This window comes from Geotrypetes seraphini, chromosome 7 (assembly GCF_902459505.1).
Source record: "Geotrypetes seraphini chromosome 7, aGeoSer1.1, whole genome shotgun sequence".
NCBI lineage: Eukaryota > Metazoa > Chordata > Amphibia > Gymnophiona > Dermophiidae > Geotrypetes > Geotrypetes seraphini.
Genome location: NC_047090.1, coordinates 55185597 through 55201358, shown reverse-complemented (window position 1 = coordinate 55201358; position 15762 = coordinate 55185597). Strand labels below are relative to the sequence as shown.

The 15762-nt window shown below is 47.1% G+C and overlaps 1 protein-coding gene across 2 annotated transcripts in view; it reads right to left on the bottom strand.

Moving 5' to 3' along the window:
* ATXN10 (ataxin 10) overlaps nucleotides 1–15762 on the bottom strand; it is a 192188-nt gene that overhangs the window by 58088 nt on the left and 118338 nt on the right. For both annotated transcript variants that reach the window (XM_033952744.1, XM_033952743.1), the window contains exon 9: nucleotides 14267–14436. In XM_033952744.1, coding sequence (XP_033808635.1) covers nucleotides 14267–14436 — 170 coding nt within the window. The remainder of the gene's footprint in view (nucleotides 1–14266; nucleotides 14437–15762) is intronic.

Below are 15762 nucleotides of genomic sequence, written 5' to 3'. Positions count from 1 at the left end.
GTTCCCCCATTTTGTTACCCAGACTTCTAGCATTCGTATATATACATCTAAGTTCCCTTCGTGTTACCTTTTTGGACCTTCTACTCTTGGCTGTCCCTGTAGTTTCAATTACGGTATCATTTACTGCTCCTGTGTTATCACCCTTGTTTGCTGTGTGGTCGTCCCCTCCTGTGTCTGAGTTGTCCCTTCCTGCTTTTTCTCCCTTATTGGCTGTGAGGTCGTCTTCTCTTGTGTAGGAGTAGTAGTCCTTGGCTTCTTCGTCGGGGCATCCTGCTATCCGTGCCATCGATCGGTGGTCGACTGTCGGCTTTCCCCTATCTTTCAGTTTAAAGCCTTCTCGATTGCCTTCTTCATGTTGCCTGCCAAAACTCTTGCTCCTTCCTTGTTGAGGTGTAGTCCATCCCTTCTGTAGTACTTGCTTTTTCCCCAGAACGCCGTCCAGTTGCGCACGAAGTCGAAGCCTTCTTCTTCGCACCATCGTCTCATCCAGGCGTTGATTGCTTGCAATTCCCCTTGTCTCTTTCCATCCGCTCTTGGTACTGGGAGGATCTCAGAGAAGGCCACCTTCACCTCCCTGATCTTCAGTTGTCTTCCGAGTGAGCGGAGCTGGCCCTTCAGCTCTTCCCTGTCATACTTCTGCCCGCTCACATCATTTGTTCCCACGTGGATAAGCACAGCGGTGTCCTCTCCACCTGCGCCATCTATGATCCTGGAGATCCTGTTGGTCACATCCTTCACTCTTGCTCCAGGCAGACAGGTGACGACTCTGTCCTCTCTTCCTCCTGCGGTGTGGCTGTCCACATGTCGTATAATGGAGTCGCCTACGATGATCCCCATCTTCTTTATTCGGGAGTTCCTTGGGGGGCGTAGGTCCACGTCCTTGGAGTAGGGCTAGTCTTCTTCCTCCAATGATACTCTTGAAATTGTTTCCTGTTCTTTGGGTGGGGCGATGTCTTCCTGTGCTTTCACTATTCCTCCTGGTGTGCGGTTGTCTCCTACCTCGTCTTCGGTTTCTTCTGTGTTTGCATGGGTGTCTTCTCTCCTCACATGGGTTTCCTGAGTACAGTTTTCCAGCCCTGGGATCTCTACGTGGTACTGATGAGCTTCCTCTATGAACATTTCTAGTTCCTTGACCTCGTCGTTTGGGCTGTACTCCACTAGAATCTTCTCCTGTGCTCGGATTCTGTCTTCGAGTTCCATCACTGTTCCTTCCAATAGTCTTACCTGACATTTCAAGCTATCCATCTCCATGCATCGATTGCAAATGTATACCTGGATCCCCGAAGGGAGGTAGTCATACATATTGCAGCTGATACAGAAGACCGGAAAGCTCACCTTCTGACTTCCTTGGGCTTCCATTTCTTGCTTCCCTCGTGTGTGCTTGTGTCCCTTGCCTGCTGCTTCCTTATGTTGCTTGCCTTGCTGTCTCTTTTGTGTGTGCTGTCTCCGCTCTACCTCACCTTGATTATATGTGTGGGTTTGTTCCCTTGGCGTCTGTCTCTTCCTTACCTTCTGTGTTTGTCGCTTCCTTACCGTTCAGTCCTCCTCGGTGTTCTTGATAGTAGATAATCGTCCCTTGCAAGGCCCTTCGCAAAGGCGCTCTCGCTAAGGCGAGCGCCTTTACCGCGCGCCGAACGGCTGGGCGCCGTTGGCTCCTCCCCTTTTAAGGGGGAGCTTCGGATCGGTGCCTGGCTGACGTCAGAGGGGTGGGCGGAGCTAGCTCTCGCCTCTGCCCCTCACTCTCGCCTGCCCTGCTTCTCCGATTCCTTCCTTCTTCCTCCCTTTCTCCTCTCTCAGCTCCTCTTCGCCTGCCTCCCGACTTGCTCCTGCCTGCCCTGTTCACTGGGCTCTGATGTTATCACGCCATTGGCTCCTCCCCTTTTAAGGGGGAGCTTCGGATCGGTGCCTGGCTGACGTCAGAGGGGTGGGCGGAGCTAGCTCTCACCTCTGCCCCTCACTCTCGCCTGCCCTGCTTCTCCGATTCTTTCCTTCTTCCTCCTTTTCTCCTCTCTCAGCTCCTCTTCGCCTGCCTCCCAACTTGCTCCTGCCTGCCCTGTTCACTGGGCTCTGATGTTATCGCGCCATTGGCTCCTCCCCTTTTAAGGGGGAGCTTCGGATCGGTGCCTGGCTGACGTCAGAGGGGTGGGCGGAGCTAGCTGGCCAGGATGCGTCACTATCTGGTGAATGACCTGACCAACCAGAGGCCACGGAGGGAACACATACAGGAGCTTGCGAACTGGCCAGGGCTGCACCAAAGAGTCCAGCCCTAGGCTTCCACACTATGTTCTTTGACTGAAAAAGCACCTGGCCTTCGAGTTCTCTGCTGAAGCCATTAAGTACAGCTGAACAATCAAGACTAAATGCCTTCTGCGAGATGGACCATTACACAGTAACATAGTAAATGATGGCAGATAAAGACCTGAACAGTCCATCTAGTCTGCCCATAAGTTATGCCTATTAAAAAATATATGATTAGATTAACTTGTCTCTTCTTTGATATTTCTGGGCTGGAGACTGTAAAGTCTGGTATTGTCCTAGGTTCCAAATGCTGAAGTTGCTGTCAAAGCTCACTCCAGCTTATCCAACCATCCCTTTGTTTGCAGGATATCTACCGTAAAAGTCTGGCCAGTAACATCCTCATGTTCCATGTTAGTGGAGTTCAGCCCAACCTATACCGAATCACCATATATGGGACACAAACCGTACAAGTCTGTCCAATACCGGCCTTAGTTCTTTAACTTATATCCTTTATTTTCTAATTAAAGATCCTCTATTTTTATCCCATGCCTTTCTGAATTCCATCACTGTTTTCCTCTCTACCACATCCCTCGGGAGGGCATTCCAGGCATCTACCATCCTCTCCGTGAAGAAGAATTTCCTAACATTGCTCCTAAGTCTTCCTCCCTGTAACCTCAAATTATGCCCTCTAGTTTACCATCATGCCCAGTATCCTGTTTCTAATAGTGGCCAACCCAGGTGCCAAGTACCTAACTTTCATGAATCTGGAAACCAAGGGATTAAGAAAAAGTTACTTCTTATCTAATGGCAATGAACTCAAACCATGTTAGTCTTTAGGCCTGAATTAGAGAGATGAAAAAGAAAGTCCAGAATGGAAGGTAGTGGACAAGTATCGGGCTCCAGAGAATGGAGTCCACACCAGACGAATCAAATTAATTTAAAATGGTAACACTTTTGCGGGGAGGTTTTTCTGGATGCTTCAATGATAGCCAAAACTGGAGCAGAAAGTGTACCATATTTTTTGCTCCATAAGACACATCTGACCATAAGACGCACCCTAGATTTAGAGGAGGAAAACAAGAAAAAAATCATTCTGAATCAAATTCTCCTTGCCAGGCTCTGCACCCAATCCCACACTCCTTGCCAGGCTCTGCACCCTGTCCCCCCTCTGGTGGTCTAGTGGTAAGCCGAGAGAGGTACAGGGCATGTAGGCCTAGTCGCTGGCATGCAGGTAGGGACAGGGCACAGGGCAGGCCTAGTGGCAGACAGGCAGCGTCAGAGTGGCGCAAAAGGCAGGCACAAGCTTTTCATGCGCCTGCCTTGTCCCATGCCACTCTGTGAATGGCTGCTCCAGAATTGTGATAATCCAATAAAACAAAGTCACCTTATCTTCCAATTTTTTGTTTACTGCATTAATCATTGAACAGCCCGCCACCTGGTTTAGTTGCCAGTTTTCCCAACTTCATGCCTGCTTTGGCAGGCTGCTACTGTTTCGCCTCTATCCCAGGACTGTAAATACACCCAGTTGCAATGTCCCATCCCCAACCCAGCTAATGAACCTCCTCTGCCCCCCAATCGGCTATTCAGACTGATTTAGCAGTGCCCAACTCCCCTGTTCCGTGACTCTTTAGTTACCTGCTGTACACCAGGCAGTCCATGTGCTTGATTTCATGGTTAGAGCAGTACCTGTGATAGTCCACCCAGACATCCTTAATGGCGTTGACGGCCAGGATGAAGAGCATGGGGGCCAGCACCAGCTCGGGCTTGAAGGTGTTCACAGAGGGCACAAAATTGAGGAGGGCGATGAAGACGAAGTAGATATTAGCGAGCCGTGAAACTACTCAAAGAGGTTTTGGGGCAAGAAGGACAGTGCCGTGTATTTGGTGGTTTTGATCTTATTGCTGGCAGTGGGCACAGTGCCTTCGGCTGGCAGAGGCAGCAGTCGCGATCGCACCATCCTCGTCTTGCTGTCCTTGCTCTTCACCTTCTTCTCATCCCCTCCCTTCCCCCCCCCCCCCCCCGGTTCTCCTCTCAGCTCCCACATCATTCTTTCTTTTTGCAGTTCGCAATGGTTGCAAAAAAAAATAAAAAATCCAAAGTAACAGTATTGCTCAAATAGTGGCACTTCAAAGCCAGCTTCCTCTGGAAACCGTTCTTTTGCAAAAGATGTTGCCAAAAAAGTTCAAAAGAAAATGAAACAGAGGAGGTGAAGCTGAAACAGAGGAGCAGAAAGTTTCTGCTCTTAAAGGCTAGCGACTCTGGCCATGCTCCTGCACCTCAGTCTCAAAGATGGAAGAAACTTGTCATGATAACTTTTTCTGAAGCAATCAGGCAAGCACAGCAGAACAATTGTGTTGAGAGAAGAAAAAGGGGACAATTAAGACAGCAGGAAGTCTAGCTCAGTAAAGTAAATAGTAAGCATTAAAAAAATAAACTTTTTCTCTCGTTTCCTGAAAGGCTCTGGCTACAGCTGGAGATAGAAACCGAGTCGTACGTCACTCTTGCAAGCCCAGATCCACCGTGCATCGACCCTCAGCCATCAAGAGAGCTCTAACTAGCCAGTCAACCAAGACAGGGTGTACTTGCAGACCCATGGTACATAAGTAAGCCACTACGACTACCATCACCTTGGCGAAGGCATGAGGAATTGGCTTTTTTCAAGTTTTATTTGAAATTTGATATACCACTTTAAAAAATGTCTAAACCAGGGGTGCCCACACTTTATGGGCTTGCGAGCTACTTTTATAATGACTAAGTCAAAATGATCTACCAACAATAAAATTAAAAAAACCCACAAAGCACACTGAAAGGCAGAGAAAATGTTAATTATTCATATTCTGGGTTTTTTCAAAGAGGTCACGGCAGATGACTATGCAATGTCACCTCAGTAACAAAATACAAAAATAGACAAATACACCCCCTCCCTTTTTACTAAACCACAATAGTAGGTTTTAGCACAGGGAGTTACGCTGAATGCCTCATGCTGCTCTCAATGCTCATAGGCTCCCTGCGCTAAAAAACGCTATTGCGGTTTAGTAAAAGGGAGCCATAGTGCAAAATATAGACAGCAGATATAAATTCTCAAAACCGATACATTTTGATCACTAAATTGAAAATAAAATCATTTTTCCTACCTTTGCTGTTTGGTGATTTCATGAGTCTCTGGTTGCACTTTCTTCTTCTGACTGTGCATCCAATCTTTCTTCCTTTCTTTCAGCCTCCTGTATGTTTCCTCTCCTCCAGACCTCATTCTCTCCCCCAACTTTTTCTTTCTGTCTCCCTGTTCCCCCTTCTTTCTATCTCCCTGTCTGCCCCCTTTTTTTCTTTCTCCGTGCCCTCCCCCAAGCCACTCGGTTTGCTGCCACCGCCATTGGGGAACAGCCCCCAAGCCACCGCCGTCCCAAGCTTTCCCTGCAGAAGTGTCGCGCTGACCAGTATTCTGCTCCCTGACGTCAATTCTGACGTAGGAGAGGAAGTTCCGGGCCAACAAGGCATTTCTCCTCATTCCATCCAGCCCGAGCCCCATCTCTCCTTGATCCAGCATTTCCCTCTGTGTCTGTCAGAATTACCATTCCACCTATTTTCCAGCATCACCCTTCTTTGTGTCCATTTCACCTATATCCCTATCTCACCACTTTTTCAGAATCTTCGTTTATCTCTGTTCTTGTATTTACCCCATGTTCACCATTTGCCCTTTCAATGTCTTTATCTCCCCCCCCCCACACTTTTTCAGCATTACTTCTATGTCACTATTTCACCTCCTCTTCATGTCCCCTCTGTATCTCTATCCTTATTCAGTAGGTCCTGCTTACTCTTTCTCTTCTTTGTGTCACTATCTCCATTTTCATCTTTCCCCCCTTTTCCTTTGTTACTGCACCCTGTAGCCAGAATCTTTCCACCCTCCCTCCACTCCGGCCCAGCCCAGTATGAAATATTTCCTTTTGTTTCCCTTCCCTCTCTCTTTCTCTCTCTCTTCTGCTCCCTCAACCACGAGTCCTGCATCTGGCCCTCTCCCTTCTATCTGCACCTGGCAAAACCCCCCTGCTCCGCGGCTCTCTTAAGCAACTCGTCAGCAGCGGTGATCAAGACAAACTGCCGACATCGAGGCCTTCCCTCTACGAGTCCCGCCTTTGTGGAAAAAGGAAGTTGAAACAAGCGGGACTCGCAGAGGGTAGGCCCCGACGTCAGAAGCTTGTGTCGATCGCTGCTGCTGAGTTGCCGCAGAGAGCCGCGGAGCAGGGGATGTGGCCGGAAGCAGGTAGAAGGGAGAGGGCTGCTGGAAGAGGTAGAAGTTCCGGAGTATGACACCGACCCGGGCCAAGATGATTTCTTTTTCAGGCTGTTGCTGCTGCCGCCACCACACCCCCCCCCCCCCCGAAATGACAAAAACAGCCTAATGGCCGGCGTCGGCGTCTTTGACGTCGGGGAGAGGAAGGCTGATAGGCCCGGTAGATCGGGACGGCAACACGAGTCATCACAGAGTCCGGGATGGGCTCTGCGATCAACTCACGTTGCCTTCCTGAGCTACCGGTCGATCGCGATCGACGCGTTGGGCACCCCTGGTCTAAACGGTTCACAGAATCATAGTCATTAAAATCAAGAGGAAGATATTAAACAATTAGTCCAAAGGGCAGAGCCAAAAACTGGCAATATTTTTGCAAGACATGAGACCGCAAGTAACTGCGGTGGGCTGGAAAGATGAGAATGGGCAAGCATGCTCCCATGAACCCAGAGAGGCAAAGGACTCTCCCGGGGCCACCACTGCTATAAGAGATTGCACTGTTTCCATGCGAGTGCGCGGAATCTTGAGAGCCTCACGTACTTGCTGCAGCTCCAGAATAGGCCTCCAGCCATCGGAGTCATTCAGTGGCACGATAAAGCATATGGAGTATCTGCTGGAACCCAACAGATCAGGCGGCACCTGCTCTAGAACTTGAATATCCAGCAAGCGCTGTCCAGTGGCCTGCATTTGGAGCATCTTGTCTGGGTGCCCTCGGGAGATTCCATGAACCAATGAGTCAGAGGACAGGCAAATTCCAATTGCAGGCTGACCAAATAAAGACCAGAACCCACAGGTCAGATACAAACACAAGCTGGCAGGAATGCTGTGTAATCAAAGAATACACTCCAGTCTGATCCAGAACCTTCAGGCACTTCAGTGCCAGAGGGTACCAGCTAGATGTGGTCTTTGCTAACAAAAGAACACCTTCCAGATAGTCATATTGCACTGACATTAAATTGGGAAAAAACAGTGTTAACCCAATTACACTACTTCATCAATGAACAAGGTGCCCTATCCTACTTCCAGTTGGGATTCAGGAAATTTCACAAGACTGAAACTATCCTTCTCAATATCATTGATGACTGCTGGAAACTCATGGACAAGGGTAATGATGTCCTTCTGGAGCTGCTGGATTTCAGCGCGGCCTTCGACACTATTGACCACCCCCTCCTCATTGAGTGAATCTCTGAAATTGGAATCCAAGACACTGCACTTTGATGGCTCTCCTCTTTCCTGAATAGCAGATCCCAAAGCATTTTGCTCAATGATGTGCTATCGAAAATGATCAAATATGGTGTTCTGCAGGGGGCTCTGCTATGCCCCCTATTATTCAATCTCTATGTTAGATCTGTCTTAAGACATAGCTCGCAAATACCAAATACAGATTTACTCCTTTGCAGATGACATCCAACTGTACTTACTGCTAAGAGAAGCTCGTGATGCTCAGATTGTGAAAACACCTAACCTGCCTCTCAGAAATCAAAAACTGGATGTCTGTCAACAAATTACAACTAAATGCCTCCAAGATGGAACTCCTTTAGATCTGCAAAGAACACTGATTCTTGCATGTCCCTCGCTGCGCAGGGACTAGACTACTCTAAATGCAAAAGACCAAGTGCGCAGCCTATGAATACTCCTTGGTTGCAACCTGTCACTTTCTGACTATATCTCGTAGGTGGTATCTTCCTCATTTTACTACTTGCGACAACTTCCTTTTCTATTCTTGATTGGAGTTCTTTTCTTAACTGATATGAAATATATATTGTAAATCGCTCGGATCCTTTGTTGGCTGGTATGCAGTATATAAAGTTTTTAATAAACATACTTTTCAGAGTCTGACTTTGCCCAATTACTCTATGCTTTAGTACACTCCAGCATGGATTACTGCAATGCACAATTCAATGGTCTCATGGCAAAGAATGTACAATGTCTCCAGCATATTCAAAACGCAATGATCAGGCTTCTAAAAAACCTCAGTGTCTGCAACCCTGTCTCCCAGGTTCTAGCATCGGCTCATTGGCTACCCGTAGCCAAACGTTGTGTCTTCAAGGGCCTGATGTTAGCGTTCAAATCCTTGCATGACATGGTACCAGCCTATGTGATGGCTAAGCTTCTATCTTATGTGCCGAACCGGACCCTCTGCTTCTGGGATAAAATACTTTTCAAAATGCCCCCCCAGTCGTGCCCTTAATGACTGCAAACTGCCAACTTACGGTCCTACTCCCACTTCGTACCGAGCCACTGGAATCAACTGCCCCTGCAGATCATATCACTTGAAGGATGACTCAGCTTTGTAAAAGAAATAAAAACATTATATACCGCTTCACCTAAACCCCTGCCTTGACCGATGGACTACAAAGAAATGTATATTGTCACCAACTGGCTCAGGACAATGGGCCCTGAGCGGCTGGGACACGGGAGTTGTGCTCTTGTGAGCCGCGGTGAGCTGCACAAGGAAAATAATAGCGGAAGAAAAATACTGCCACACCAGGTAAGGGTAGTTACTTAAATCAAACTCAGGATTTATTCTTGCACTGGTAGTAAACATAAACCTTGTCAGGATATTTCTGCGATTAGCAAATAGTCCCAAAACAGTAAAAAGAAAAAAAAAAACACAAAACAGCAAACTGTCCAAAAAGTGGAAATGTCCCAGTTCAAGTCTTTTTCTAAGATTCAGGCTATTGGCTTCAGCCCCTACTCATTTCCCAGCAATGAAAAACAAAATATTCAAAATACAAACAGTCTTTGAATTGACTACCACAGCACTAGTCAGAGCTACGGCTATGACTTACCCAGCTGCTAGAATACTGGGCAGGTAGTGCGCTTCACGTGGTGATAAACTGCCAAACAGGCCCACTATCCCACCACAAAACACGTGAGGCGAACCCCCACTACCTGGGCTGGATACAGTCCTTTTTCTAATGAAAGAGAAACCAAAAAAAAACCACCTTCACAAGAGTCTTTTAAATCTTCTGGAGCTCTTGGTTTCTAAAGCTCCTACAAGGCATAACATACCCTTGGAAGTCCTTCATACAATAAGGTCACAGCTACTCACTTTTATTCCCCGAGCAGCTTGCCTTCCATGAAGCAAACTTTCCATTGGCAGAATCTCACTCACTGGAGCAGCAGATGAATCCGGGTCAATTTCCATGGCCTGAGGTTCTTCATTCTCCTTCAAAGCAGATTCTTCTCCGGCTTCCATCAGCTCCATAGATTCCAGTGGAGAACTGCCATCTATATCTCCCAGCCCTGAGCTCTGCTGCTTGTCCTGTGCCTCTCCTCCTTTTAACTGACTTCCCAGGAGCTTTCCTCTCTGGGCAACTAGTTTGCAGCCCTACCCCCAACCCTCAGGTGGGAAGTATTTCCTATCAGCAGCCCTGGGCCTGAGAGGGGGATGGGCGCTCTGCACTCGTGCTCTCTGACTCCCTCTAGAGAGCAAGGGAGAAATAGCATCAGGAGAATCAAGAAAAGGTTTATCTGTAACACTGGGGGGAAGGGTTGGCCTTTAAACTGGGCTCTGCACTAGGGACACACCTAGCAGGCATAGGCTGCGTACCACAATATTGGTATCAGAACCAGTATGTGTCATATAAAGAAAACTTGTATTGTAAAATCTTGCACTTTAACTATGGCAAATCTAACATGTAAACTATCTGTGTGGCAAACTAGGATAAAATTTGTACTGAAAACCTTGCACTGTAAGAATAACTATGGCAAACTGTAACCAGTAAACTGTATATTACGTATTTATATTACTATCAGACACCTAGTATTTGTCAAGTAAGGATAAAAACTTGTAGCATAAACTTGTACTGAAATTATGTATGTTTAACCTGTAACCCATTCTGAGCTCTTTGGGGACAGCGGGATAGAAAATGAAATAAATAAATCAGGGTGACAGGGAAAAGTACAAGAGTGCACCAGAAAGCAAGGATGAAGAAAAGGATAGAGCTGGCAGAATGTAATTCCTGCAAAGACTCAGAAATAAGATTCGGCAAAACCGCAGACTGAAACAAGTGTAGAACTGTGGGATCATCCCCAGGTCCTAGAGTCCCTGAAGAATCAAGTATACAGTCCCTGGTCCCTTGTCCTTGGAAGCGCTGCACCTTGAAAGAAGGGATCAGTAAGATGGACATCAGCATAAAGACCAGGATCAGGCAGATCAGAAACAACGGCCGACTGAGACAAGGACAAGCCAAAAGAAGCAACGATACTAGGAGATGCAACGGATGTAGAGCAGGACTCCACAGGGAAAGAACGCCTGCTGTGAAAAATTGTATGTTTGGTTTTTTTTACAACTGTTCCAGAAACTCTGAGAAAGTTTCTGGCTCCTTGAGCGCATAGTCATCCTCTGATGACTGAACCATGCGTATCAGAGGCTTCAGATGGACTGCAGATGTGCGCATGTAACCATAAGCCGTGCAGAGTCTCAAAAATATAGAAGACTACCCTACCAGGCTAGCCGAGCATTTTGTCACCTGCTTGAACAGGGAGAGGCTAAGCTTTGTGCTGCTACCCTTCTTGGCTGTGCAACGCAGTACATGGCACATGAATGCTCCTGAAGCACCTAATTTGTGCAATCCTAAGAACATAAGAATAGCCTTACTGGGTCAGACTAATAATCCATCAAGCCCAGTAGCTCGTTCTTACGGTGGTCAATCCAAGTCCCTAGTACCTGGCAAAACCCAAGGAGTAGCAACATTCCATGCTCCTGATCCAGGGCAAGCAGTAGCTTCCCCCATATCTTTCTTAATAACCAACTATGGACTTTTCCTCCAGAAAATTGTCCAAACCTTTCTTAAAACCAGCTATGCATTCTGCTCTTACCACAACCTCTGGCAATGCATTCCGGAGCTTAACTATTCTCTAAGTGACAAAATATTTCATCCTATTGGTTTTTAAAAGTATTTCCCTGTAACTTCATCGAGTGTCCCCTAGTCTTTGTAATCCTGGCAAGAATTCACATTAGGAGAGCCTAATGACTCCACCCCAATAAGATTTGATACAAAAATTGCAGTTTTGGAGAAGCAGGGAGCTTTTGAAAAAAAGGTCGCTAAAAATCTAAGATGCTTGCTATTGTGAAAATCATGCCAAAATCATGATATTTTCCATACTTAGGAAAGTAAAAAAAACTGTGATTTTAGGATTTTTGAGGTGGAGAGAAACAGTGGGACATGCAGAAACCTTGAAAACCCCATTTTTCAGACCGCCCCAATCCATCTCACAGGCTCAGCCTGCCTCAGCTCTCTTACAGTAGCTGAATTAGAAAATCACTGCCTCATGCTAGAAATGGTTCTGCAAAGCTGATCTTCAGGCTGCCAGTCAACCCCATCCATGTCTGACTGCACCTCCACTCCTACAGACTGACAGAAAATGTAGCCGGCACCCTGCAGAGACACCGCCAAGCCTCCTAAGAGCGCCTAAAAGCCTGTGCTCAACCCCTGCTTAACAGTAGGTGAGATCACAACAGGGACGGACCTGAGTTTCACAGAAACTAAGCAGGCTGGCTAACAGGTACCCACCGGGCTTAGCCTGTCAGCTAAAGACAGAAGTCTGTGTGTTCTCCATGCAGGCAAAGTGAAAGAAATGCACCGAGGACAGAATCCCGAAGAAAAAAAGAACTAAAACACTTAATAAAATAATAAAATGTGGAGAGCAGAAAGAACACACTCCTATAGGCACGCATGCAGAAGGAACAAAATGTAGGTGGAGCTAAGGAGCTCAGTGAAGTACAGAAAAGGCATACAGAAAAATCCGAACTGGATTCCTTCTGCAGATGGCACGCGACAATGGAAACACTACCCACTGGTCTAGAACAGTGTTTTTCAACCTTTTTACACCCGTGGATCGGCAGAAATAAAATAATTATTTTGTGGACCGGCAAACTACTAGGACTAAAATTTAAAACCCCATTTCCGCCCCATCTCCATGAGCTCGGTCCCTGCAAATCATCTGATCCCATCCGCACAAGCCTCAGTTATAATTTTACATTGAATGTATTTTATTAAAGTATAAAAAGAAACAATATTCTGTACAATTGTCATTTTATAAATACAAATAATACAGGGCAAGGATCAACAAAACCCCTGTCTCCTCTCCCTTTCACATATATCCCCTCTACTATCAAGAAAACTGAACAAGCCAAATTATTACAGAATGCTACACAGAAATATCATGCTAACAGAATACTGCAGTCACACATGACAGGAATAGTGTTAGGGGAATGCAACTAGGGCAACTGCCCCCTGGTCAGAGAGCACCCTAAGCCAGCTGGAAGCTAAAGAAGCACTGCCTGGGCTTTGCAGTCCCCAGTTATGTCTAACACCAGCTCTAGCAGGATATATATTTCAAATCTGATATATTCTAATAGAAATAAAATTATTTTTTCTACCTTTTGTCGTCTCTGGTTTCTGTTTTCATCTTCTTTTCACTCTCTTCCCTCCAGCGTCTGCCCTCTCTGTCTCTTCAATCCAGCATCTGCCCCTTCCATCCACTGTCTGCCCTCTCCCCCTTCCAAATGGTATCTGTCTTCTTTCTATGCCCCTCTCCCCTTTCCATTCAGCCTGTGCCCCCTCTCTCCTTTTTACATGATTCATTCCAGCTTCACTGCTCTCTTCATTTTTATCTCTCCTACACCAGATCTAGCATCGTTGTCCCTCTCTGCTTATTTCTCTGCTGACTCCTTCCCATCATCAATTTCTCTACTTTCTCATGCCTGTCTCTCCCCTTCCCCTCCTCTAATCTCCCTACCAGCTGTTTCCTTCCTTTTTTCCTTCTCCCTTCCCTCCTCCTCCTGTCCAGCAGTAACTCTCTTCCCTTCCTCCCCTCCCAGCAGCATCTCTCCTTCCCTCCAGATCCAGTAGCAGCTGTCCCTTTTCTTCCTTTGTCCAGAAGCTTCCCAGACTCCTTTCCCTCCTCCCCTCCCAGCAGCATCTCTCCTTATCCTTCCCTCCAGGTCCAGTAGCAGCTGTCCCTTTTTTCCCCTTGTCCAGCAGTTTCCTAGATTCCTTTCCCTCCTCCCCTCCCAGCAGCATCTCTCCTTCTCCCTCTCTCCAGGTCCAGTAGCAGCTGTCCCTTTTTTCCCATTGCCCAGCAGCTTCCAAGCTTCCTTTCCCTCCTCCCCTCAAAGCAGCATCTGGCCTTCTCCCTCTCCAGGTCCAATAGCAGCTGTCCCTTTTTCCCCTTGCCCAGCAGCTTCCCAGCCTCCAACAGTAGCTTTCTCCCCTCCCAGCAGCTCTCCTTACTTGCCAGCGCAGTGATTCAGGAAGGCAGCCTCGGGTCCTTTGTTGGGTCACGTCGCTTCTGAGGAAGTTGCATCGTCAGAGGCGGCCGCGACTCATCAAAAGCCCCAAGGCTGCCTTCCTGAATCACTGCGCTGGTAAGAAGGGGGGGCTGCAGAGAGGGGAGAAAGCCACTGTCGGAGGCGCCCCATGATCTCTCCAGCCCAGCTGAAAATAACTCGTCGATCTTGCCGGCCCTGCGCAGACTGGCAGAAATTTCCTGCGGACCGGCACCAGTCTGCAGACCAGCGGTTGAAGAACAGTGGTCTAGAATGTCTCACCTATTGTACTGGAAACAGTGATGCTAAATGCCAATGGGAGGGAGAGAACACACAGGGAGTAGTTATGGGGATTTGCAAATACTGACTTTGCAGTCTGCCGGCAAGCATGATTATTAAGAAAAGCATGGGGTTTTCTGTCTGCAAGCTGCAAAGCACTGCTTTAGACATTAAAAAGCAAATCATACCTTTTCTTGGTTATCCTTATGTTCATAACACAAATTTGCAATCAAACGAATGAGATGAGCCTTAAACCCCACAGCTGGATGCGACACCTCTTCCATTTTAGATACAGAGTGAGAAGCTGTGAAGACATTCTTATTCTGCTTCCCAGCAAAGTGAGCTAGCTGCAAGATATCTAAATAAAAAGGAAAATATACTCAAATCAGAGAAATGCATTCCACTTTTACATTTATCACACACACAAAAATAACAGAAATTATTTGTCAATAAAAAGTTGAAAAATGCTTAAAGAAAATCAAATAAGACAATTTTTTTCACAGAGGTATTTGCAAAATGTTTCCATTTATAAAAAAAAGTGGGGAAAGCATGCAGAGTATGGGTCATATTGTTTTTTCCAATCATTTTGCATGCATCTGGATGCCTGTATGTGTTAGGGTGTATCAATTTTAGGTGCAGTTTTTTATTTTTTTCAAATTGTACAAACTACTAGTGACCAAAGAATGTAGTTTTGCATGCTGAATCTAAAGTTGTCTTCAGAAATTGCTTAAAGTGAGTTTTACCCACATCAAATCACAGTTCAAATATATAGAAACTAGTCTTTAAGCCCATTATATTAACGGGTGCTAGAATAGATGTGTTTGTCAGTCTTTCTTTCTGTCTCTCTCCTTGGCCGCTTTCTGTCTGTCTCTCTCTCTCCTTGGCCCATGTCTGTCTTTTTTTCTTTGTCTCTCTCTCTTTGGCCGCTGGCTATCTGTCTGTCTGTCTTTCTGTCTGTCTGTCTCTCTGGCCCCCTGTCTGTCTGTAATTCTTTCTGTCTGTGTCTCTCCCTGGCCCCCTGTCTGTCTGTCATTCTTTCTGTCTGTGTCTCTCCCTGGCCCCCTGTCTGTCTGTCATTCTTTCTGTCTGTGTCTCTCCCTGGCCCCCTGTCTGTCTGTCATTCTTTCTGTCTGTGTCTCTCCCTGGCCCCCAGTCTGTCTGTCTGTCATTCTTTCTGTCTGTGTCTCTCCCTGGCCCCCAGTCTGTCTGTCTGTCTTTCTTTCTTGCTCCTTGGCCTCTGTCTGTCTGTCTCTCTGACCCCTGAACAAACCAAGATTGCTGCCTACCCCCCAGAACACCCCTCCCCCAAAGCAGCCCCTTTTCCCTCTGCCCTCCACTTTTTTCTCTATCTCTCTCTGGCTCCCCGAGCAAACCAAGATTGCTGCCTGCTCCCCAGCACACCCCTCCCCCCAAAGGAGCTCCTTTTCCCTCTCCCCCTCTATTTCTTTCTATCTGTCTCTCTCTCTGGCCCCCTGCCTATCTCTCTCTGGCCTCCCCCGAGCATACCAAGATTGCTGCCTGCCCTCCAGCACACCCCTCCCTCGAAAAGAGCTCCTTTTCCCTCTCCCCCTCCACTTCCCTGTGCAGCAGTAGCAGCTGGACGCCTCGCAGCACCTCGAAGGACACCCTCCTGCTGCTCTCACTGCCGCAAGCCACTGCACACCGCACATGCTGCTGCGCGCCA